We start from the raw sequence: 25227 nt of genomic DNA, 5'->3' as shown, positions 1-25227 counted from the left end.
AACTGTAGGATGTGAATATCTAAACGTTGGTGCTGCTTCACCATCATCACATATCTTGTCCCCCGTCACACCTATATTTCGTAACATTCAATCAAATGAAAATCACAGAGGTAAATTGTTTCTATATAAGTGAAATTTTTTACAAATGATACCCCATTTTGAAGTAAACGTTGGCTATTGTAGGATTGTATACCCCTTTAACTACATCGTCAAGTCGGATTCCATCATCAGTCATAGTTGATGCCACTCTTCCACAAACACCGATTAACTATGGCCAACAACATTCATCAGACAAAGGTATATAACCCTCCAGATCAATAACATTTATTATCGTAAATACCTTTCATGCTTAGCATTAATTATTATTATCGTAAGCAATACCTTATCCAACTGACATCTCAAACTTAATCATGTGAAATTATGAATTTTTATGCTCAGTACACGCTCCATAATAACACTTTTATCACTTTTTGCAGGTCTAATTTCACCATCAGCATCTTTCCCTCAAACACAAGCACATCCAATTGACTGTTCCACTTTTAGGCCTGTTAGAAAACGCAAACACGGATGTCCTAAACTCACCACTACAAAGTCACATGACACCATTAATAGAACCAAGTCAACCATACATCTCAATGACCAGGATGATTCTCAATTCCCGGTCAAACGAAAAAGAAGATGCATGTCTTTACACAGTGTCCCACGCTTCGATCTATCAGGAGCTGAAAACGATGAACCTTTGCATGCCAGAACCCAATTCAAACCGATTTCAGAAGGTGGCTTAACTAAAATGAACTTTTCCCCCATTAATAACAATGATTACTTATTATATTACTTATCATTATGTTTGCAGAGTATTTGGATTTGGGTGATCCAGTGTATTGTTGTAAAGCATGTAAAGCCCTGTTGTGGCATGGTGAAGCAACTATAGGAAATCCTTACTTAACGAAAAAAGCTTTTTCGCTTTGTTGTGGTCGAGGAAAGGTCCAACTCCCTAAGCTAACGCATCCTCCCCAGCTGTTGCTTGATCTGTATAGTAAAAAAAATGAAGCTTCTCAAGAATTTACAGATAACATAAGACGGTACTACCATCTTATTGGTAGCTTGCTTCCTGAACAAGGGAGGACTCCAAAGTTTTCACAGCTATACATTGTTGACACTGAAAATGAAGAGCAAAATAGATGGTATGCTGCTAGGTATGTAACTGTTCCTTTATAAAGCTTTTGAGCTATTTATATATCTCTAATATACTTCCGAGGTGTTTAAAATTTTCATATTCTATAATGTAGTTTTCCTTCGGACGCAACACCCTCTACCATTCAAGCTACTCCATTTTGGATTGCAAATCAAATAAAGGGTATGTTGGACGTTGTAAATCCATTGGTTAAGAAATTTAGAATGGTTAGAGATCGGCTTAATGTTAATATTAGCGAAGATGTTAAGCTTAACCTGATTGGAAATAGAGAAAAAGATGGCAGGCAGTATAACTTGCCAACAGCAAGTGAAGTTGCAGCTATCATTGTTGGTGATATTGATGGTAGTGGAGATCCAAGAGATATTATCTTGGAAAGACAGTCTAGTCGTTTGAAGCGTATAAGCGAGTTGCATCCATCTTATCTTGCTCTCCAATATCCATTGATTTTCCCATATGGCGAAGATGGTTTTCGATTGAAGATACCACATCGTGCTGTAGTTGAAGGTAGCAACGCGAAACGCACAGACTCGACCATGCGAGAATTTTTTGCATACCGTTTACAACAAAGGACCGATGAAGTTTCATTGTTGCTTATGGCACGCAGATTGTTACAACAGTTTACGGTTGACTCATATACAATGGTTGAATCACAACGACTTTACTACGTACGGAAGAACCAAAAAACATTAAGGGTTGCACCAGAAAGCAAGTTGGCTAATTCCCGTGATGGTGGGAACACTAATGCTGCCCAAACCGGTCAACGTATCGTAATACCGTCCTCATTTACCGGTGGTTCTAGGTATATGATGCAGAATTATCTAGATGCCATGACCCTTGTGAAATGGTACGGTTATCCTGATCTTTTTCTTACTATGACATGCAACCCGAAATGGCCTGAGATACTAAGGTTTCTTGAGAAGCATGGTTTGAAACCTGAAGACAGGCCAGACATCACAACGCGAATGTTCAAGTTGAAGCTTGATTTGTTGATAACGGATCTGATGGACAACGAAATTATTGGCAAAGTCGAAGCAAGTAAGATTTGTGTCTAATTTTTTGAGTATTTGTTCTTATTTATTTTTTATATGTTATTCAAAAATTTAAGTTTAAAAACATTGTGCAGTTGTATACACCGTTGAATTCCAGAAGCATGGTCTACCCCACTGTCATGTGTGCCTCTTCCTAAAGGATAAACTACCTAATCCGCGTGATATTGATCGAATCATTCAAGCGGAAATTCCTAACCAAGATGATGACCCCGCACTTTACCAACTTGTGTCTGAATTCATGATGCACGGTCCCTGTGGTGAAGATAATCCATCATGCCCTTGCATGAAGCAAAAAAAATGTACAAAATATTTCCCAAGAGACTGGACAGACGAAACGTACATTGACGATGACGGATATGCCAAATATAGAAGACGTAACAATGGAAATAGAGTAAAAAGGGGAGGCTGTTGGTTGGATAATAGGTAATCTTCATTGTGTTAAATTGTTTCTACGTCTTTGATTAATAGTTTCTAACCATAAACCCTTTGTGCAACTACTTACACACTACCCTTTTCTAAAAATTTCAGGTCAGTTGTTGGATACAATGGTACCCTACTTAGACGGTATCAATCGCATATAAATGTTGACTGGTGCGATCAGGTGGGGTCTATAAAGTATCTTTTTAAGTATGTCAACAAGGGTCCCGATAGGATAACTGCTACTATATCAGGTCCAACTCATCAACAAGGCGCTGATGAACCAAACGCAGTTAACAAGGATGAAGAAAAAGAGTTCTATAATTGTAGGTATCTTTCTGCATGTGAAGCATGTTGGAGACTATTTGGATTTGACATACACTACCGTAGACCTGCCATTGAACGCTTATCGTTTCATGAAGAAGGCGGTCAGCCTATAGTGTATGATGGTGATGAAGGCATTGATGAAGTCCTCACAAAACCATCCGTTGGAAGGTCACAGTTTTTAGGATGGTTTGAATGCAATAAACGGTATCCAGAAGCTCGCTCCCTCACATATGCTCAGCTTCCTACAAAGTTTGTATGGTATATATTGATAAAAGAAAATGGACACCAAGGGAAAGGGGTTTTGCCATTGGAAGATTACATAACGTTTCTTCGAAGGCTGGTGATGTATATTATTTACGTATTCTGCTCAACCATGTTAAAGGTGCCCAATGTTATGACGACATAAAAACTGTCAATGGCCACCCATATGCAACCTGCAAAGAAGCCTGCTATGCACTTGGACTTCTTCATGACGATCGGGAATACGTTGCATGTATTAAGGAGGCAAGTGAATGGGCAAGCGGTGAATAATGTAGACGACTATTTGTTATGTTGATTACATCGGATAGTTTATCCCGTCCTGAATATGTTTGGGAAGAGACATGGAAAGAATTGTCCGACGATATTAACCATATTCGTCGTCGTGAAACTCGTGTTCCAGGTATGTAATCATGCATTCAATTCTAACTGCAATAATCACCTTAAAATCAGTAGATTTCACAATATGTCCACGATATATTTCATTCAAATTAATTAAGTTTCATTTTAAAGTTTAAATAAGTGTTGTAGATTTCTCATAACAAATCAGAAAAACGGATTAGTTGTCAAATAAAGATTCATTTTAGAGCCAACTCAACGGATCTTCCAAAGGAGATCATATAATGGACATTAAGTAAAATGGGGCCATGACCTTAAAATGTATGAATTAAAGTTAATTTAATTTAATTAAATGTTATAATTAATTGTTATTACATGTTTCAAGTATTATACTAATTTTAAATATTGTAACATACAAATAATTATTTACTTCCCATGTAACAGATCTCAATCTCAGTCCAGAGGCACTTAGAAACCACACACTTGCAAAGATCGAAGAGTTGTTGCTTTCTCATGGTACAAGTCTTCGAAACATTATTGGCATGTCGTATCCAGATTATGGAATCATCGAGGATTCATGCAATTTGTTGATTCAGCAAGAGCTTGCTTACGACAAGGATGCAATGAGGCAGGTTCATCAGTCATTGTACGCAACGATGACGGATGAACAAAAACATGTTTACAATCGTGTTATGACAGTTATTGACAAAAATGAAGGTGGTGTTTTTTTCCTATATGGCTACGGGGGGAACGGGTAAAACTTTTGTGTGGAAGACATTGTCTTCTGCTATTAGATCAAAAGGGGAGATTGTAGTAAATGTTGCTTCAAGCGGGATTGCTGCCCTTCTTCTTGATGGCGGTCGAACAGCTCATTCTAGGTTTGCAATCCCAATCAATCTAAATGAGGATTCTTTTTGTTCTATAACTCCAGACAGTGATCTAGCTGCATTGTTAAGAAAAGCACGTTTGATAATTTGGGATGAAGCTCCCATGATGCATAGGCATTGCTTTGAAGCATTAGATAGAACATTGCGTGATATAAATTCATTGACCTCCTCCCACTTGGCTAACAAACCATTCGGTGGCAAGGTCATACTTTTTGGTGGTGATTTTCGACAGGTGCTTCCAGTAATTCAGAAAGGAACACGTTCAGAGATTGTTAATGCTTCACTCAACTCGTCATATATATGGCGTCATTGCACCGTGCTTCGATTAACTGTTAATATGCGTTTGCAGTTTGGATGTCCCCAACATTCTTTAGACGAAGTGAAACAATTTGCTGACTGGATTCTTAAGATTGGTGAAGGAAAAATCGGAGAACTGAATGATGGTGGTGAGGGGGACGTTCAATTTCCGGACGAAGTCCTCATCAATTCAGATGGTGAACACATTAAGTCAATGGTCGAATCTATTTATGGAGATATAAATGATCATCTAGATGAACCTGATTACTTCAGAGACAAAGCTATTTTGGTTCCAACCAATGAAGAGGTAGATAAGATCAATGACTATGTGTTGAACCTTATTAAAGATGAGGAAATGACTTATTATAGTGCGGACAGTCCATGTGAAACTGAGACGTTGGATACATTTACAGAGTCCATCTACTCCCCTGATGTCCTAAATGGGTTTAAAATATCAGGTGTTCCCAACCACAAACTATCATTGAAAAAAGGTGTTCCTGTAATGTTACTTCGTAATATTGATCAGGCAAATGGTTTATGCAACGGGACACGATTACAGATCATTCAGATGGCTCCTCATGTTATAGAAGCAAAAATCATTTCGGGGTCTCATTTTGGTAATATAACGTACATACCCCGCATGCGTATCACTCCATCTGACCGTCGTATTCCTTTTAGTTTTCAAAGGCGTCAGTTTCCGTTGGTAGTTTCTTTTGCAATGACGATAAATAAAAGTCAAGGGCAATCGTTGTCTCAGGTGGGTTTGTTTCTACAGCGACCTGTTTTTACTCATGGACAACTCTATGTGGCGGTTTCAAGAGTTACAAGTAAAGCAGGTTTGAAGGTCCTCATTTGTACCAAAGATGGAAATACATCAAACACAACAACAAATGTTGTTTATAGAGAAGTGTTGCAAAAGATTTAGATACAGAACATCAATATGGTTAGTCTTCCGGCTCTACCATTTCAATATTTAACTGCCTTATGATGTTTGTTTTTTAGTCCAACGTTACTTTTGTTCTTTTTGATTTGAAGGGCCTGATGATGTTAAGTTGGATGTTTTGGTCATGCTTCATGCTCATGGTCTCTAATGTCAAGGTTGTTGCTTAGACATGTTTTGATACATTGACTTCGGTTTAATGTCAACATGGTCATTTTTATGTTTATGTTTTGTTTCCTTCGTTCCATGTACTCGGTACTTATTTAGTTTGGTTATGCATATGTCTTGGTGGTTTGAAACTATAATTGTGATTGAGCATTCTTTCATGTTAATAAGTTGGGACGTTTTCAAGGATTGCTTGTGCTTTGATTGTTTTCAAATTAGATCTATACCGTGTAGGAATTATAAGGGTTTTTTTTTAATATATTAAATGACTACTTATTATGTAGTTAATTGTGTTGTATTGTTTACATCTTTACTATAATTAGTTTTCATAATACTACCCGGGTAGTCACCCGGGTCCTTAAACTAGTATACATATATTAGCCAAAAGTCCGTAATATGAAAAAAAAATTATGAAAAGAAATCATATATTTATTTTATTTTTTTCTCTTTGAGCATTTAACATTCATTAATCATGATGAAAAAGTTTTTTTTTGTTTTTTTTTAAAAGTTAAATTCGATTAAGACGTGTTGGAGAAAATTTTAACCAGCGATTTGTTGGACCTCCAATCCCCTCTTCATGGAAAATACCTTGAGATGAGAAACCCAATACATGAATCAGAGACCTTGGGAAAACTCACTTTCGGGACTTATATAGTGGATTTAGAAAATACTCCTGACCAACCTACCTAGGAGTTGGTTTGATGAAAAAGAACTAGATCCTAGCTGGACGCTGGAGTATACAAACAAGATTAAAGATAATAATGCTAAAAATTATATAAAAAAAACATCATTTTAACCATTCGAATTCAGATTTTTTGCTTTATTATTAAGCTAAAGATAGCTTGTAGTCTTTACTTCTTTGGCAGCAAAACGGAATGAAGAATCATACTATATACTTTATTATTAGATATTAAGAGCTTGTGAATAGTAACTTGTTTCACGTGACAAGTTCCCATATACCTATACGAATTTTGTCATATCGTATGTTGTTTGGAGGTTTTTACTACAAGTTACTTTTTGATTTCTTGCACATTTTTTTCTTTTTGGGTTTCCAGTTAATATATTAAAAAATTCAGTATACTTTTTTATGTCACACCTCGTATCACTACTCATTCCGTCTCTGATGGGGTTTAATCATTTAATCTAGCTTTTTATTTTGGAATTTAAGAACGTCAAGACTACCAAACTACCTTTAATTTAACAATTTATATATATGATAAATTTAGTCTTGACAATAAAGTAAACTTTAATCAATTCTTAATAAACAAAAAAAACAATATTATATTGATGTTTAATTATTAACAAGTGTTATACCCGGGCGTTGGCCATGGATAACAATTAAAATGTAAGAACCAAACTCTTTTAATTGAAAACCGTAAAAATTAATTTTTTTTAAGGACCCCCACTGCGGCGCAGTGGAGTTGACTGCGGCGCAATGGAAAATCTCTGTCCGGTTCGACCAAAAGCCCACTGCGCCGCAGTGGAATAAAAACTCTCTCACTGCAGCGCAGTGGGAGTAACCTGATCAGCATTTTTCTTCCAAAATCTAGTTTAAACCCATGACACTTCTTGCTTATCAAGCAATATGCATCAAAACATTCTTTAATCTATCAATCCAACATTTGACATCAAAATTTGCACTTACAACCACTAATTAACCAATAAGTATCCAAAGAGATACATAATGGGTCAATTATCCAAATGATTAACTTACTAAATAATCACATATTCATATACAACTCCAAAAACTCATATGCTTAACAACATCCCAGGTTATTGGTACAAAAATTAGACTTGTTCATTCAAAATAAAACTTGTATCAAGAGCCAAGTGGTCAAGAAGGGATTATCTATCAAATTACCCAAAATGTCAATCTTCCGAAATCTTCAAGACCTTCCACACTAGCTTCACCCAAACAGCTCCTTCTTGTTGTTACCACTACCCACTCTTATAAAAATGATAAACAACTAAAACATAAGCATTTAAGCTTAGTGAATGCATATATGTATGATCAATATTTAACTATATCATTTAATCACATATAAACACTTGAGTCATTTAATTAACAATCAAAGTAATAACAAACAAATCATGATCATGTCTATTCTACTTGGCCAAGGATATATGCTAGTAGGTATCTCATCTTCTACTAGTCTTACACTAAATCAACATATGCTAGTAGGTATCTCATCATCTACTAGTCTTACATACAAAATATGCTAGTAGGTATATCATCAACTACTAGTCTTGCACAAAACCAATGTATGCTAGTAGGTATATCTTCATCTACTAGTATTACACAAATTCAATCATATAAATGGGGTCATAGGAATTATTCATCTATGTCCTCCATATCACAACTATGAACATATACATATGCACTCACCTTGATTTTGGCTAATAGGTTTTACTTGACTATTATGCACAATGATATGCTCTTCACCACCTACACAACATATATCATATAACTATGAATTCTATAAACTCATTTCTTTCACAACCATCTAACTAAGTTCACCATGAACTAAATCACTATGGTGTTTGGCTACACAAAATCTTTCATTATAACTCTCATAATCAATTTCATAACATCATTTTAGCCAAACACCTAAAAATACATAAGTTATTACTATGGGGTTCATCATCTTAATAACTCATTGCAAAAACCCCTAATTTTCCCCTTTTAATTCCATTAGGGTTCCTTAAGAAATTTCCCAAATTACAAATTCCTAATTTCATTAGTCAAGAACCCTAATTTAAATTCTCAAAACTTTAATTTATAATTCAACAAGTAAGGAGAATTCCTTACCTCAAAGAACAATCAAACAAATATAAATCTCCAAATCTTCCTCCTTTTTCTTGTGGAATTCGACCACCACCAAGCCACTATAAACCCTAAATTTGCTTCTTTATTATTTGAATTAGTCACTTAAGTTTAGGAGGATGAATTTCTTATCTTAATCTTTGATAGTTTGAAAGGAGTAGAAGATTTGAGAAAAGGATTAAGAAGAATTAAAGGATTAGAGTTTTTGGAAGTAATTAGGTTCATGAATCATCAAACAAAAAGTGGTTGGCTATCCCCCTTCATGCCATGTTTTTATCAAATAAAATAAAGGTATTATACCCGCTAACCACTAAAGTTCCAACTAAATTAACCCCTTATCTCAAAACAAAATACTAGAAAATCAATTTAAATGTTAAAACTATAAAAAGGGTTAAATTTTCATTACCTTAAAATATTGGGGTGTTACATAACTTATATTTTAATACGGACCATTAAATTTAAATGTCAACCTCCTCAAGCTAAAAAATGCATCGTTAAAAATACAACGTAAATCTTAAAACACAACTTTGGTGACGAAATTAAAAAAACTGTAAACTTTTTTGGAAGATAAATATAAGAAGATAAAAACTTTGACGGTGAAAAAAAAAATTAAAATTGTAGTACCATTAATCCTTTAAAACAAAACTTTAATGGTAAAAATACAAACGTATTAAAAAAGATTCAATGGTTAAAGTGTGAAACAGTAAAACATTACTACCCTAAAAGTAATGATGAATAAAAAATGAAATCACAACACAAAACTAACAAATAAAAAAAAAGAAAAAAAAACAAGCAGTTAGGCTAGCTGCTAGCCAAGCTGCTTCACTATTCAAATCAATTGTTTTTAAATAAGTTATAATTGTTAGAAATATGTTTGATCTTGAATCAACAATATAAACAATGATTAACAATATAGATGTGATGAAGAAGGAGAAAGAGAAAGAGATGAAACAATTGTATTATGTGTGTGTTCAATTAATAGGGGGCTTAACCCTTATATAGAGTACATTAATTTAAAAAGTAAGTTAGGGATAAATTAGTCTTTACATGATATATATTTGGTATATAACACTTCCTCTTAAATATATATATATATATATATATATATATATATATATATATATATATATATATATATATTACACAGTTGTATTACCTCACTAAAAACAAACCCAATGGGATAAAACTTAGTTAAGGGAAAAAAAGTGCAATGCATGTAATACTCCCCCTGAATTGAGTAAACGACTTCAATTTTCGAAGCCCGATCTTGTGTGACAACGACTCGAAACTACTTCAAGGTGAGGACTTCGTATATAGGTCATCCAAAAAAAGGACCAATTAAGCATTGCTTCCAAGAAGTTGCTAATATTATACTCCACCTGCGACGACTTCAAAGTCAATTTGTAATTCAGTGGAAATTGCTGTTGTTCTATTCTTTTTCATTAATTATTTGAAAGACAATCCAGCTTTAGCTCTTTGAACTTATCAAAAAAATTAACTAAAACTCATTTGCAAAGACACAGCGAGTAGTGATTTTAAGTGACAAAAAATGGCTGAGCTTATAGGCGGAGCTGCTCTTGGTGCCGCTTTCGGTGAGTTGCTGAAAGTAGTTATGGAGCAAACTGGTAAAACTGCCAGATTCAAATCCTACCTGAAACGCCTTCAACAAACATTGCTAACAATCGAGCCAGGGTTTGAGGAAACAAAGAAGTTAAGTGCACGTCTGGGTCGTACAGAGAGAGAAATCGAAAGTTATCTAGAGAAGGCGAAAGAACTTGTCCTCAAGTGTCCCAGGATCCATGTTTGGAATGTGTACAAGAAGTTTGTCTATGCAAATAAGTTGATTCGTTTGGACGACGATCTCTTGAGGTTCTTTCAGATAGATGTTCCACTCAGAACGTTGAACACCAGTATGAGGGTCGAGAATCAGGTTAAAATTTTGAGTCAGAAAATGGACCGAGCATTTTCAATTGGTCCACTTCCAGAGGCTACCACACGTGCAGGTGGGTTTTCAGATTCATGTCGTGTTCCGGGGCTTCCTGATCTCATTATAGGCATGGAGCAGCATCTTGTAGATTTGAAGCATATGCTACTCAAGAAAGACACCCGCGTGTTGGTCGTAACAGCTCCTGGAGGTTGTGGGAAGACTACTTTAGCCAAGATGCTTTGTCATGACAAAGAAATAAAAGGTACCAATGCTTGAAAAATATGGTCGATATTTTAGTGCAATTGTAACTTGTAACTGTTGTGTTTGGTCATGTTTGTAACTTTTGCAGATATATTTGGTGAGAATATTCTTTATCTTACTGTCTCGGCATCCTCCAACCTAAAGATCATTGCACAAAAAATATTTGACCATTTTGGAAAAACTCAGCGCACATTTCAAAGTGAAGAAGACGCCAAGAATCAACTTGAGAACCTGTTGCGACAAGTGGGATCTGATCAAATGCTGCTGGTCCTAGATGATGTCTGGGATGGATCAGAATCCATTGTCCAGGATCTTGTGTTCCAATCAACAGGATTATTCAAAATTTTGGTCACATCCAGGTCCTCATTTCCACGTTTTTCCAAGTATGAGCTGAGTTTATTGAACGAAAAAGATGCAAAGACTCTTCTTAGCTACTCTGCATTTCCTGAAGATGGGATTCCTAATGTGCCAGATGATCTAGTTAACAAGGTAGTTAATTTAAAAATTGAAAGGTCCATGAATACTAGCATAGTCGTAGATTAGAGTGAAGTGTAAAGTGTAAAGGTTACTAACTGTTGTTTGTGCTTTTGAATCTAGATGGTCAAATCCTGCAAGGGACTTCCATTGGCCCTTACTGTTGTTGGTGCCTCGCTACGTGGACAACCACGGGTTAAGTGGGAAGCCACTCTCAAGAAATGGTCTGACGGTCAATCCATTATGGAGTCCCACAAACACCTGCTGCATCGTCTACAGACCAGTATTGATGCACTTGATGAGTTCCCTGATGTCAAGGAATGTTTCTTGGACTTAGGCTCATTTCCTGAAGACGATAAGATTGCAGAGACGGCTCTGTTGGATATGTGGGTGGAGTTGTATGGTCTTGACAACGAGGGCATGTATGCAAGTGAAAACCTTCTTAATCTCTCATTGAGAAACCTTGTCAATCTTGTTCCAATCAGGTACTTCTGGATTCAGAAACAATATACTTGCATCATATCAATTGCTATTTCTCCATTGACCAACTCACCTTTATATGATTTTATAGTAAAGATGCAACAGACATGGAAGGCTATTGTCGCGAGCATTATGTCACGCAACATGATTTGCTTAGAGAATTGGCCATCCACCTGAATGACCAAAAGCCTATACCAGAAAGGAAACGGTTGTTTATGGAAATACATAGGGATGATTTTCCCAAGTGGTGGATTGAACAAACAGAACAACCCGTCAATGCACGTATCATATCTATTTCAACAGGTCTCATCTCTGTGTTCAACTTATTAGTTTAACTCAACATATAGAAACTTAAAAAAATAAAATAATTAATTAACCTTACCCCAATCTTTAACTGCAGATGAAGAATTCAGCTCTAGCTGGCTTGAACTAGAAGCATTTGACGTTCATGTATTGATTTTGAATACAAGGAGTAAAAATTATGTCCTGCCACCATTCATCAAGAAAATGAGCCAGCTAAAGGTTTTAATTGTCACTGGCTATGGAGTTTATCCTACTAAGATAGGAAATCTTCATTTTTTAAGTTCATTAACCAATCTAAGAAGAATCAGATTCGAGCACGTTTCAGTTTCACCTTCTGTTCAAGTCATCTTCACATTACCAAATCTAAAGAAACTTACCTTTGTTACCTGTGAGATAGGTAATGCTCTGAAGAGTGGTGCTACTGAATATCCTTATATGCTACCAAATCTCATAGATCTCGAGATTGATCGTTGTTATGATCTGAAGGAACTACCCGCAGAGCTATGTAGGGTTGTTCCTCTCGAGAAGCTGAGCATCACCAATTGCCATGAGTTGGATGATCTTCCTAAAGAGTTAGGGAGTATATCTAATCTTCAAACCCTACGACTTCATTGCTGCACAAAACTACAACAATTACCTGAATCAATTGGAAATCTGCATAAATTGAGCTTAATTGATATATCTGACTGTTTGAGTATAAGTGCACTTCCTGAACAAATTGGTGAGCTAACAGGCTTAAGAGTGCTTAAGATGAGCGGTTCTCAAGGGTTACAAGAGTTGCCGGCGTCTATGAGTAAACTGTCACAACTAGAAGATGTGATATGCAATGAAGAGACGTCATATTTGTGGAAGAGTATCTTGAGCGAAAACTCCAAAGTGAAGATAAACATAGTTGAAGAAGACAGATTGGAAAACTTTATGAAAATCTGTCAGTAGTTTATCTTGATTTTATTTTTGTCAATTAATATTGCATAACTATGGCGATGATACTTCAGTAGGATTCTTTATCAATTTTTTGTATAATAGTAAGAAGATTATGATTTGTATGATAATGAGAATTGTAATTTTAGAAGAGTGACTTGATACGTGGCCTAACTGGGGTATCCTTGAGACAGCTTCAATTCTAAACTCTTCCCCTGGCGACCCCCAGTATGTTTACCTCAGGAGGTTCAAACTTCTTGAGAGGACATCAGGACACTATGGTGGTTCATATTCCATCAATCTATCTAGCTATCCTATATTTAAGGATACAATTCCTTTTTCAATTGTCACATAGAAAGTAATACGTCTATTTTCAGGTTAGAAGTCTTGGCTTAACTGAAATATAGCTGATTAGTCATCATTACATTTTTGCAACATTCTAAGATTCCTATTACTTGTTTTTCACAAACCTACTATTTACTCAATCATATTGTTATCAACAATTTCAAAACTACATCATACCCAGTTACACAATAAAGTTATATTGGTGATCCCAGTCCAAGAAAAGCAATCTCCTCAAGGCATTTCATCAAACAAGTTGCTCGCATTATCAATCAGGCCAGCTTTCGCATAACGTACATCTTTCTCGAGCATTTTCATCAAAAACTTATGTGAATACACTATACTCTTACATTTACAATTATACATGGATGGATTGTTTTGGTAGACAGACAAACAAGATTTGAATATAGTAAATGGAGAGGGTCATGAAATATGATCAAGTAACTTAATTGCTTCTATTAAACGGTGGCGTTTGCATATATTGATTATAGCATCATCAATTCATCATGTTTGCATTGCAAAATCTAAATAAACTTACCTTTGGTTCGTGAAATAGGTAAATGCACTGAAGTGTACCCCCGGATCTCCTTATATGCTACCACATCTCACACATATTGAAATCGACTGCTGCTATGATCTGAAGGAAGTACCTGCATGACTATGTAGTTTTATTCATCTCCAGAAATGCGATGAAGAGGCATCATGTTTGTGGAATGATCTGTCTGCAAGTTACATTGATCCTGTTTTTGTCAACCTGTAAATTATGATGATGATGCTTTAAAAAAATGTAGAAGTATCCCGAGCGCCAGCACCATTTAAAAGATACTTATATCATCATAATAACATATTTATAATGCTGGTTTTTCATCTTTGTTAAAATAGAGATTATTAATATTCCCATCAGAATCATCATAAGGATTACAGTTTCAAGCTAATGATGCAATGCTTTTATCCTGATGTTATCCTAGTTGCTATGACAATTTATACAAACTTCCATGGCCCTGAATACCTAAAGTGCTAGACTAAATTAACAGATAGTGGAGACTAGAGACAAAAAGATAGAAGCATATATGCATGAGTAACAAAATGATTGATTGTTTATAGCATACGTCTGAAACTTACATGTTGGGACTGCTACCGTATATGGAAAAAACTATTGACAATTATAGAGGCTGAAAAACAGCGTGCGGCTACAAAATTCTATAAAGAGCGGTATTTCCCACAGCTAAACTAACGATGGATATGCCTTTCTATATGGAAGTTCTAAATTTACGGTTCCACTAGATCTAAATTAAGTAAACTCATGAAGCAGCTTCTTTTCTGTTGATCAATGAACAAGAAGATGTGTAAAATGAGATCACCAATAGTCTTTGCACGAACAACTCCCATTTTCAAAACAATGAAATCTACTTGAATCTCTAACAATAATTTTCCTACTAGCAAGTTTTGAAATATATTTCATGGCTGTGTGGCAATCAACACAAGTTCTCAAATTCTTGAACACTTTTATCGGTGTCCCTTCTGGAGTAGCAAGAACTGCAAATGCGATAGCAAGTTTCTCGCTATGATATGACAGGTTTTGTTCCTTTTGCTCCTCTTCTACATCGTGGAGAACGTTATCTGTCTTAGGAACATAACCTTCTTCCCTCATTTTCTTTTGAAATTCCTCTAATAACTCATGGATTTCTTTTAATCTAGGATGTGAGGTATCTCCCATCATAAATGTATACACTTTTCTGTTAATTTCAGTCCAACTGAGTCCTGGTTTCTTCACCACTCCATTAACATCCATCAATTTTCGAACTTCAGTCATTTCATGCCATTTACCGGAAGCTGCATAGATGTTGGAGAGGGTAACATAGGTTGCAGCATTTTCAGGTTCTATTTTGAACAATGCATTGGCTGCACGTTCTGCCAAATCAAGATTTCCATGAGTTCTACAGCCAGCAAGTAAAGAAGCCCACAGAAACTTGTCTGGTTTCATGGGCATTTCCTTGATCATCTCTTCAGCTTCACTAAATCTGCCGGATCGACTCAACATATCAACGACACAAGCATAATGATCAACAGTATAAACCAACCCATGTTTTTCTTTTATGGAATTAAAATATTCAAGCCCTTTATCAACCAAACCGGAATGTGTACAAGCTGAAAGAACCCCAACAAATGTTATATGATCAGGCTTAGTTCCAGACTCGAGCAATAACTCAAATAACTTCAAAGCTTCTTCAGGTTGGCCATTTTGAGCATACCCATTTATCAACGAAGTCCAAGAAACTAAATCTGGTTTCGGTATCCACTTAAACACCTTATCTGCAACCTCCATATTCCCACACTTGCAATACATATGAACAAGCGCACTTGCTGCAAAAGAAGATTGGTCAAACCCAATTCGTGCCATATATCCATGTACTTCTTTACCTATACTTTCCATATTATAATGTGCACATGCGTTTAAAACCCCAGCAAACGTAAACTCATTAGGTCTATTCCCAGATTTCAACAACTCCGAGAACAAAACAAACCCTTCCTCCTTCCTCCCATGTTTAAAATACCGATCAATCATTGCAGTCCACGTAACAACATCCCTATCCGAAGTCTTATCAAATATATGTCTAGCTTCATCTAAACTCCCACATTTCCCATACATATCCGACAAAGCACTCCAAACAACAGCATCAGAATCAATACCCGTCCGCACAATATGCCCATGAATTTCCTTCCCAAGAATCAAACGCTGACTTGCAGCCGAAGCAGCAAGCAAACTACAAATCGTAAACTTATTACACTTTACATTACAATCCTTCATCATTAGCCTACACATATCCAACGCCTCATTCGGCATATCGTTTCTAACATACCCCGAAATAATCGCAGTCCAAGAAAAATTATCTCGTTGAGGCATTTCATCAAACAGTTTCCTCGCATCATCAATCCGTCCGCTTTTAGCATACCCAGATACCAAAATATTCCAAGAACACAAATCTCTGTCACGCATTTCATCAAACACCTTACGTGCATCCACTAAACTCCCACATTTACAATAACAATCAATAATTCTGTTAAAACCCGAAACCCCAGGTGAAAAACCGGAACTTTTGATATGGGTATGGATCTTTTTTGTGTTTTCAATGGATTTGTGTTGCAGACAGAGATTAAGAAGGTTGGAATAGAGTAATGGAGAAGGGTGTGGAATGTGATCAAGCAATTGAATAGCTTCGGTTAAACGGTGTCGTTTGCATAAAGAGATGATCGATTGTTCGTCTTTGCATAGAATGAGAGTGTTTTGGGGTTTGAAGAAAGTTTTTTTTGGATGAATGGTTTCAGAACAAGTTGAGATGGAATGGCGGGTAAGAGCTTGAAATTGGCGGTGAATGGATCGCATTGTTTCTTCTGTTTTTGTTTAACTTGGATTCGACGTTTATATTTTTTATTTTCTATCTCCCCTTAAAAAAAAAAACTGGGTTTATATTAAGTTTGAGCTCGATAAATTCGTTTTAAACTTAAACTTCGAATTACATTGATCACAAAAGAATATATTGTTATTACAAAACTGGCAGATGATTACTCTGATCTAATTGACTGATTAGATGAGAAATTTGGTGATTTCGTATAATCAACCCGACTAAACTTTAAAAGAGATTTTTTATTATTATTATTATTATTATTATTATTATTATTATTATTATTATTATTATTATTATTATTATTATTATTGTAATTATTATAATAAAGGCTAAAACGTATATTAGTACCCTAGGTTTGGTTAACTGGGTCTTTTATTACCTTAAACTATTAAAGGTATGAAATGATACCCTCAACTTGTAAACCCGGTAAAATTGTGACCTTGACTCAATTGACTCGGTCACATGCAATTCACGTGACTTATAATTCGTTAATTTATTGACGGAAGCAAACTAATCTATACGAGGTGCAAATATACAATTTTTCAAGCCAAAAATATAAAATAGAACTCCCATACTCATAACCAAAACCCTCACGTTCTTTCTCCATCGAGATTGTTATCTCTTTAAAGAAAAAAGTGCGGTTAATTTGTAAAGTTCATATAGATAAGGTAATTAAATTGTTTCTTTCTCATAATTAATTGATAGCCTTCTAAAGCTTTTCTTTTTTGTTGATCAGAGTGTAGTCCTTCATTGAAAATAAATTAAAATAAGGTTTTATTATCTTTAACAAATGGAGTTATTGTACGTAAAGTTGTCATTGTTGGGGTTTTTGATCTAATTGTTATTGTATAAGATTTTTCTAGCCAATGGTGACTAGTCCAACTAGTCAGAGGCACTCCCAGGTTTTACCCAAAGCCTTGAGTTCGATCCTTAGGGATGACAAGTCTTGGGGTTTTTTTCTCCCAATACTTGTAACACCTATAGTCAATATCTCGTTGTCTAGGGTACGTGCAAGGCTTCACCATTATACGGTGAGGTTTTCCTGATGTCGTGTACCGACTGAATGTTCGAAAAAAAGAAGGTTTTTCTATTTTTTATTTTATTTTGCTTGTAAGTTTAATAGGGTTACGTAATCTATTAGTTTTATTTGTTTATGATTATGCAGAATGAATGTCGATAATACCAGTAGTATTCAATTCAACAATTGAATTTTGGCATTTATTTGTGTGGTTAGGTTTTTTTTTTGTTGGATACCATGTTATGTTGCTACAATCTTTTGAAATTTTATTCGGAACAAGATTATTATTTTTTATCTGTATAGTCTGAGCATGATTGCACCTAGTTACATCTTTCTATATGTACACATATTAAATGGTTTGTTCATTTCCAAGTTCAATAACTATTTGAAAATACAATGAAGAGCTGCATAATATGAGTCAAAGTCCACCACAACCAAGGGATCATTAATATAAGTATGATGAGAATAAGATACTAGTAATTAAACATCGTTTAAGAAAAAAATAGTAATTGAAGAAAAGAAAATGACGGCAGTTTTTTTAAATCATATGGAGTGTTAGCTTGTATTTTGATTGAGCGATAAAAAAATGCAGTTTGTTTTTGTTTTTTATCAATTTTATTTTTGGCTTGAAGATATAGAAATTTACACTTTAGATAAGATTAGTTTGTCTCCGTCAAGTTTTTAATGAAACATAGTCATGTACCTTAACGAGCCGAGTCAAGGTCACAAATTTACTGAGTTTACAAGTTCAGGATACCATTCCATATCTTAAATATATAGTTTGGGGTGGTAGAAAACCCGGTTAACCAAATCTAGAGTACTCGTTTTAGCCTATAATAAATTAAGACATATTCTAGTCTTAATTTTGGGCCAATATGTTGTGATCTAGATTCATATTTCAGTCCAACATGGTTTATGTATCATCTACAAATTTCGAAGGTTAGACCAAGTCCAATATACATGGCTACCATATATGTTAAACGGTCGCTTAAGTCTTACATATATTGAAAACTTTGGGGGGCGTTTGGTTATAGAAAACACCCATTGTTTTCCATTTTTGTTTTCCAATAAAACATGGAAAACAGAAAACGTGTTCTAATCATAGATTTCTAAGAATGTATTTTAAGAAAACAAAAAACAAGGTTTTCTATTTTTTCATAGAAAACTTTGAAAACACATTTTTCTTGTTTTCTATTTTCCAATTCATTCCACCCATCCCTCACAACTCTAACATGTTTTCTAGTTTTCTAATTAGAACGCGTTTTCAAAATTTTTATTTGTTTTCTATAAAACAAAAACCCCTTTTATTTTCTAGAAAGTTAAAAATGAAAAACTATAAAACATTTTCTACAACCAAACGCGCCCTTGAATTTTTGTTTTTCGGGTTTGAATGTATCTTTAACTTTGGACTTATGTTTACGTTATTTCAATTTAGGACTTACAAGAAACAAAAGTTTGAGGCACGTGTAAAGTCTTTTAAGTAAGTTTAACATATTATACGATACCAAGTCCGGATAAAGGAGGAGGTTGTTAGAGATTTTAGAAGAAAAAAACCCTCCAAAGTTGGTTACGCTTAACCTACCAAAAAACATAAATCGGCATTGCTAATATATATGTTAAAATTGATTATTCAAATAAACACACATACATATTATAGTTTTTTAAAAATTTTAAAATGCAATGTACATTCAAAAGAAACCTTAACTTTACGTCCAATCTATGATTCTATGAACTCTCGTAAAACATAAATTTTCATTTACCAAGTTATTCAAAAATATTGGATATTGATATGATATGATACAAGTTGTAAACTATTATATCTTAGCAATTTATTTCTACTCAAAATTATTCCAAATAGTATCAATTCGATAGGACGATAACATGAATAATCCAGAAAATCGGCTACGTATAGAAATGGTATTTATTGTGTTATACCTTTTAAGGCTCCCATTAAAAAATTTGCGCTTGTGTCTATAATTTATAGTAAACGTAAAATCATGTCGATTATAAAACATCTGGTCACAATATAAAGACACAGGACAAAAGGTATCAATGAGTCCGCTCTAAACTTGTCAGAGATCCAAACCTCTCATTTTCTGTCTTTGTTTTGACTTTACAAAAGTAAAGACGAGTACTTTTTTCCCTCAAATTATAGAAATACTCCAATATTATTTTTTGGGTTTGCTAAACAAAGTCATAAAGGCTTTCGTTAAGATACATTAATTAGTTGTACACTTAAGATAAAATTCAAGGGGACAACATTTAATATGAAAATGTATAACTTTTAATGCACGTTAAATGAAGCCCTAAGGACTTCCTTTAGTATTTTTCTTATTTTTTTATTATTAAAGTTATCTTAAAATTTAATGATTCAAATCTACTTATATTTTTGTAACCATTTATAGAAACAAGCAGCATAATCATATAAATTTTCTATATATCAAATTAGATTATGTATTGAAGGTCAATGGTTCTTAATTGGTACAATCCGACTGTTCGAGGAATGTTTCCAAGGTTCATTGGTTCAAGCATTATGTGGCGGTTTTGCTGGTTTGTGTTCTAGGTAAGATTGGTTGCTTCATGTTCGTGATCATATGATTTGTAGGTTGAGTTACCAATATCTATACTCCTTATTGTAAATTATCCACTTTTGTTGAAAGTTTACACAATTTGGGACATGCAATTTTACTTTTTTGTTGGTCATCTCCTTACTCCAATAATCTGAATCTCCCATCTCCTAATAAAAATTACCCATTAATGATATATTACATTATTAGTTCTTACTTTTTTAAAATATCTCAATTAACTTTTTAAATCAATTATTTACACCACTTGACGTCGCCTTTACCACCAAAAGTTGTCCCCCATCACACCGTCGCCGTCCCGAACACCGCCGCATAACGAGGGTGCGTGCTAGTTTTATTTTGTAAATTTTATTATCGGCCCGTTAATCTGAAGCCCAAATTAAACTCTGCCTGCAATGGCCTATTGAGAGAAAACCACCGCAAACTAATCCAATCCACGGTACATTAGAGCACATAACTTATAACTAGTAGCTTAACTATCAATAAATAAAAAATAATAATTAACCCGCTCGTTGAAGCAATTATTTTATTTTGTACGAGTAATATTTATGTATAATTGGAAGATTATTTAATATATTTGTTAATAATTATATATCTATCTATATAAATATTAAAACAATAGTTATTCTAGCATTTTAAAGTCTTCTACAATTTAAAGTTATTTTTAAAAATTGTCACATAGGTCTTTATCCTATATGGCATCTCTATATTTTTTTACAATATATAAATCTACAAAATTATATTATCTAAAAATATAAAATTAAATAAAAATAAAATCTATATATAAACAAAATCTTACAAAAATAAAAGTAAAAAATCACATTCTATATCATAATAGAAACCGTATGAATTTAAAATCTATTTTTAAAATTGAAAAATATTTGGTTTTCAAATTATTTATTTCTTAATTTTACTATCCAATATAACCAATATTATATATCACATTGTAATATAGTTTTAAATCCTTTTCGTGGTGGTGATTTTACGTTTTATAAAAACTATTATCAATTACTAGGTGAATTCAACGTAATTTGAATCATAGGTTTGTTCTTTATAATCTAATTATAATTTGAATTTGGTTTCTAACTATATCTAATTAAAGCTTTTCAACTTTTACGAATTTTATTATTTGATGAAGTAAGTTTTATGAAACTATTTTCTTTGAAAGAGTGTGATGAAATTCTAATAAGTCACATATCACTTTGCAAAAAATAAAAGATCATTATGATTTTACATTACATTTACATTTTAACTTCATTTTATGTTCATTAGTATTGCATGAAGTATAATATGTGATAGTTAATATGAATATTTGATAATGTATGTTTTTATATAAATGCAAAGATTTTCATAAATAATAACAGTTATATTTTGAATTTATCTATTTCAATAAATGTAAAAATTTCCATTTAATGATAATATAGATTTATATGTACATGCCTAAATAATGTATAGTTGTTAAAAGTTATTATAAATATTCATATAACTAAAACAACATTTTTAAATAACCGCACATCGTGCGGGTAAAATACCTAGTTATTATAATATATAAATATTATACTTGTCTTTCAAGTTTATAGCTTATTTTATAAAACAATTAAGCATGTGTCTAAGTCGCATAGACAAGATCGAGATGCATGTTAATTAGTTCTTTAACACATTCCTGTCCGGCTAATCTAATAATTGTATACATAGATTTGAGATTAATATAGTAATAACTCTAAAATTGCCTTAGCCTCTTAAATAAAGTAGCATGGTATCTGTGCAATGCGGCGATAATCATGACATCAACTGTGTGGTGGTGAGAGCGATTGTTGGTGGTAGAGGCGGCGTCTAGTGGTGTTGATAATTGATATAAATGGCTAATAGAGATATTTTAAAAAATAAAGGACTGATAGTGTAATTTAATCATTAAGAACATTTTAGAAAATTCTTTCAACAAAAATGGCAACTTTTTTAATAATTTATTGTATAGAAATATAAATAGACGTATGCCTTAGTTTGAATATTTTAAAACACGAGTAAATAAACGAGGCTTTTTTTTAACAGTTAGTCGGTATTCGACATTAGGGAACACCTCACCGTATTATGGTGAAGTCCTGCACGTACTCTGGACTACGAGATGTAGACCATTAGCCGTTACAGGTAATTCAGGAAAAAATCCCACAGACTTGTCACTCCGAATAGTCAAACCCAAGATCTGTAGAAAAAATCAGAGATGCATCTGACAGTTGAGCTAACTTTTGTTCAGGTTATATGTTAATAATATCTTCCAAACGACTATTTCTCCATAGAATCAATTAACTTATCAAGAAAACAATGATTATGATTATCAAAGAAAGAACAATAGTTAAGACAACGTAAGCTGATTCCTTTGTTGTCAGCAAATGATTCATAACTTTAAAAAAAAATTTTTTTTTTTATATGTACGGATTGAATATTACAACGATATTAATTTCTCAATCTATTAATTAATTAACAATCGAAAGGGAATCTTACAATCTTACAATAATTATAAAAGAGCCCCCTAAATTTTTTTTTAAAAAATCACAACCATTAGATTAAAAGCAAGATTCGAATATAACCTTTAGATTATTTTGATGACTTCATCTTCTTTTTTTAGATTTTTACTACATTAAATATATTATGTTATAATTAATTAAATAACTAAAATAAAACAATTCTTTAATCAACTAAGACAAACATTGACTTACGTTTTTTATCCTTTCTATCCGTTTTCAAGATTTAATATTATTTTTTATTTAAGTTATAACTAAGTTTATATATTCTGATTGATTTTTTGTTTTTTTTTTGGTTTACGTTAAAATGTTTTCAAAGTTCAGATTGTTTTGAATTTGCTTTTTTTTCAATATTTATATTTTCTATTCTTCATTTTTAGTTTGTTAATTTTAATTTAGTTTTTTCATGTTACTTTAAAGTATATTACTTTTTATTTATGGTTTGTTATATGTTAAATTCTGTATCAATTTACTATGTATATTTTATTTTTTGTTAAAAATATGGAATTCGTTCATAATTATTTAACTAGATTTAATCTCGTGTGAAATAAACGAGATGTTTATGACCTTTCTAAGATTGTATTAAATATACGTAACTCAAAAGACAATTTAAATTTAAATGTGAAAATACATGAAAAACCATATAGGTAAATTCAGATGTAAATTAAGAATGTAATTAGAATCCAAGCAAAAAAATATAATATTGAAAAATTGACAAAATTATTTTACATGTTTGTTTATTAATATCAGACATAATAGAAAAATTGTTTATGTTGAAAACTATTTCCATTATGATAGAGGACTAAAGCTTCTCCTTAAAATTTTATACTTAAATTTTATTATATTTATCATTATGATGATATGATATATTTGTAATTCATAATATATTTGTAATTTTGTATTGTTGTTTGTAGACTTCAATGTAATTTAGTTGGAGTCTAACTTTAACGAGATATTAGATATATAACAATTTTCGTATGTTTTTTTTTACTTTATTAGGATTTTAATAAAGATTTTTAATTGACACTTTTAAACTGTAAATATGAAGATGACATAATCAATTTTTAATTTTGAAGAATAGAAAACCCGTAATTGGTTAATAAGTAATTATGTCAGTTGTCTTTTAGTATATATACAAAAAAGATAAAGATAAAGATTTCAATATATTTCAGGTATTTAATTGATAAGTGTATAGTAGGTATTTAAGTTTACAATTATTATCAACATGATTTTTAAATTTATCTTCTTTTTTATACGAACTATTCAATTTCAAATAAAAGTTGGTGTTCGTAGTATACAAAAGTCATGGTCGCAATTTCAAATCTTCTTACCACATGTGAAATTTTATAAATTTTAGGGTTAATATGATACTCAACCAATATATTGGGATGAATATATTATATCATAAAAAATCGTTAACATTGGTTGAGAAATACATAGTGACTTATGATACATAGTGATATATATCTATACTATATTATAAAGCAGATTCTTTCCAGATTTTCAACATTGAGTTGAAATTTTCAATATTGATTTTAAATACATCCCCAAAATACCCTTCTTATCTATTTTATATTTATCTAAAATAACCATAATACCCTTTCTCTCTCCTCAAATCTCAACCAATCATCTTTTTTTCTCTCTCCCCCATAAATCATTTATTCCTCCAATTCATTCAAAATATTTTATCTCAAAAATCATACGTCGATAAATTATAAAAATTGTATAGGTGTTCTTAAAATTTCATGTTCTTTCATTAGAGATGTCATTCGATATACTTTTGACGAATTTTTAAATTCGAGGGCGGAGGGCGGAAGCCGTAGGCATTTGACTATCACACTCTCTGACCTAGCTATCACCCCCACCATCTCACCGCCGCAACGCGCGGGTACTTACTCTCGTATATATATATATATAGTTGAATAAATGTTAAATAAATGTAAATGAATGATCGACATAAGAGAGATCGAATAATATAACTCGAAAGAGAAGCAAGGAAAGGGGCTGGGTTTAATTTCATTCCAACTACCAATTTATCAACAGAAATAGAAGCATATGGACAGGTTATGATTACTGAATGTGACGCATCATATTCATGCATGCCTGTGTGCCTAAAAAGACAATAATTCCTATTAACTACCATCCCTTCTTTCTTTCTTTTGCATTAACTCCTGATTTACCCACTCACTCACTCACTCACTTGTTTAATTATCTGGTGCAGGATCATATCATTCTTTTGAATTTAATTAATTTGTTCCTCAATGCATTTTTTACATTCCCTGTATCTCAACC

General features: G+C 33.0%; 4 protein-coding genes and 1 long non-coding RNA gene across 5 annotated transcripts; 4 read left to right on the top strand and 1 right to left on the bottom strand.

Moving 5' to 3' along the window:
• The first annotated feature begins 25 nt into the window (after nt 1-25).
• On the top strand, nt 26-607 carry LOC122605258. Its single transcript, XR_006324582.1, has 3 exons — nt 26-110; nt 184-297; nt 477-607. It is a non-coding gene; the product is annotated as an uncharacterized LOC122605258 (long non-coding RNA).
• A 75-nt stretch (nt 608-682) lies between these two features.
• On the top strand, nt 683-5072 carry LOC122604703. Its single transcript, XM_043777574.1, has 9 exons — nt 683-776; nt 854-1196; nt 1290-2230; nt 2319-2667; nt 2773-3246; nt 3558-3649; nt 4030-4217; nt 4303-4947; nt 5043-5072. The coding sequence occupies exons 1-9, from the start codon at nt 683-685 to the stop codon at nt 5070-5072; spliced, it is 3156 nt and encodes a 1051-aa protein (XP_043633509.1).
• Nucleotides 5039-5719, top strand: LOC122605254 (ATP-dependent DNA helicase PIF1-like). The gene has a single exon (XM_043778165.1). It carries the CDS (start codon nt 5125-5127, stop codon nt 5692-5694), a length of 570 nt encoding a protein of 189 aa, XP_043634100.1. The 5' UTR covers nt 5039-5124; the 3' UTR covers nt 5695-5719.
• A 4445-nt stretch (nt 5720-10164) lies between these two features.
• Nucleotides 10165-13215, top strand: LOC122605252 (probable disease resistance protein At5g66900). Its single transcript, XM_043778161.1, has 5 exons — nt 10165-10887; nt 10975-11375; nt 11484-11845; nt 11932-12143; nt 12241-13215. Exons 1-5 carry the CDS (start codon nt 10248-10250, stop codon nt 13077-13079), a joined length of 2454 nt encoding a protein of 817 aa, XP_043634096.1. The 5' UTR covers nt 10165-10247; the 3' UTR covers nt 13080-13215.
• Nucleotides 13216-14503: 1288 nt separating this feature from the next.
• Nucleotides 14504-16814, bottom strand: LOC122605818 (pentatricopeptide repeat-containing protein At4g37170). The gene has a single exon (XM_043778776.1). The coding sequence runs from the start codon at nt 16789-16791 to the stop codon at nt 14764-14766; it is 2028 nt and encodes a 675-aa protein (XP_043634711.1). The 5' UTR covers nt 16792-16814; the 3' UTR covers nt 14504-14763.
• Between the last annotated feature and the right edge of the window lie 8413 nt (nt 16815-25227).

This window comes from Erigeron canadensis, chromosome 6, assembly GCF_010389155.1.
Source record: "Erigeron canadensis isolate Cc75 chromosome 6, C_canadensis_v1, whole genome shotgun sequence".
NCBI lineage: Eukaryota > Viridiplantae > Streptophyta > Magnoliopsida > Asterales > Asteraceae > Erigeron > Erigeron canadensis.
This window is presented reverse-complemented; position numbering and strand designations above follow the sequence as displayed.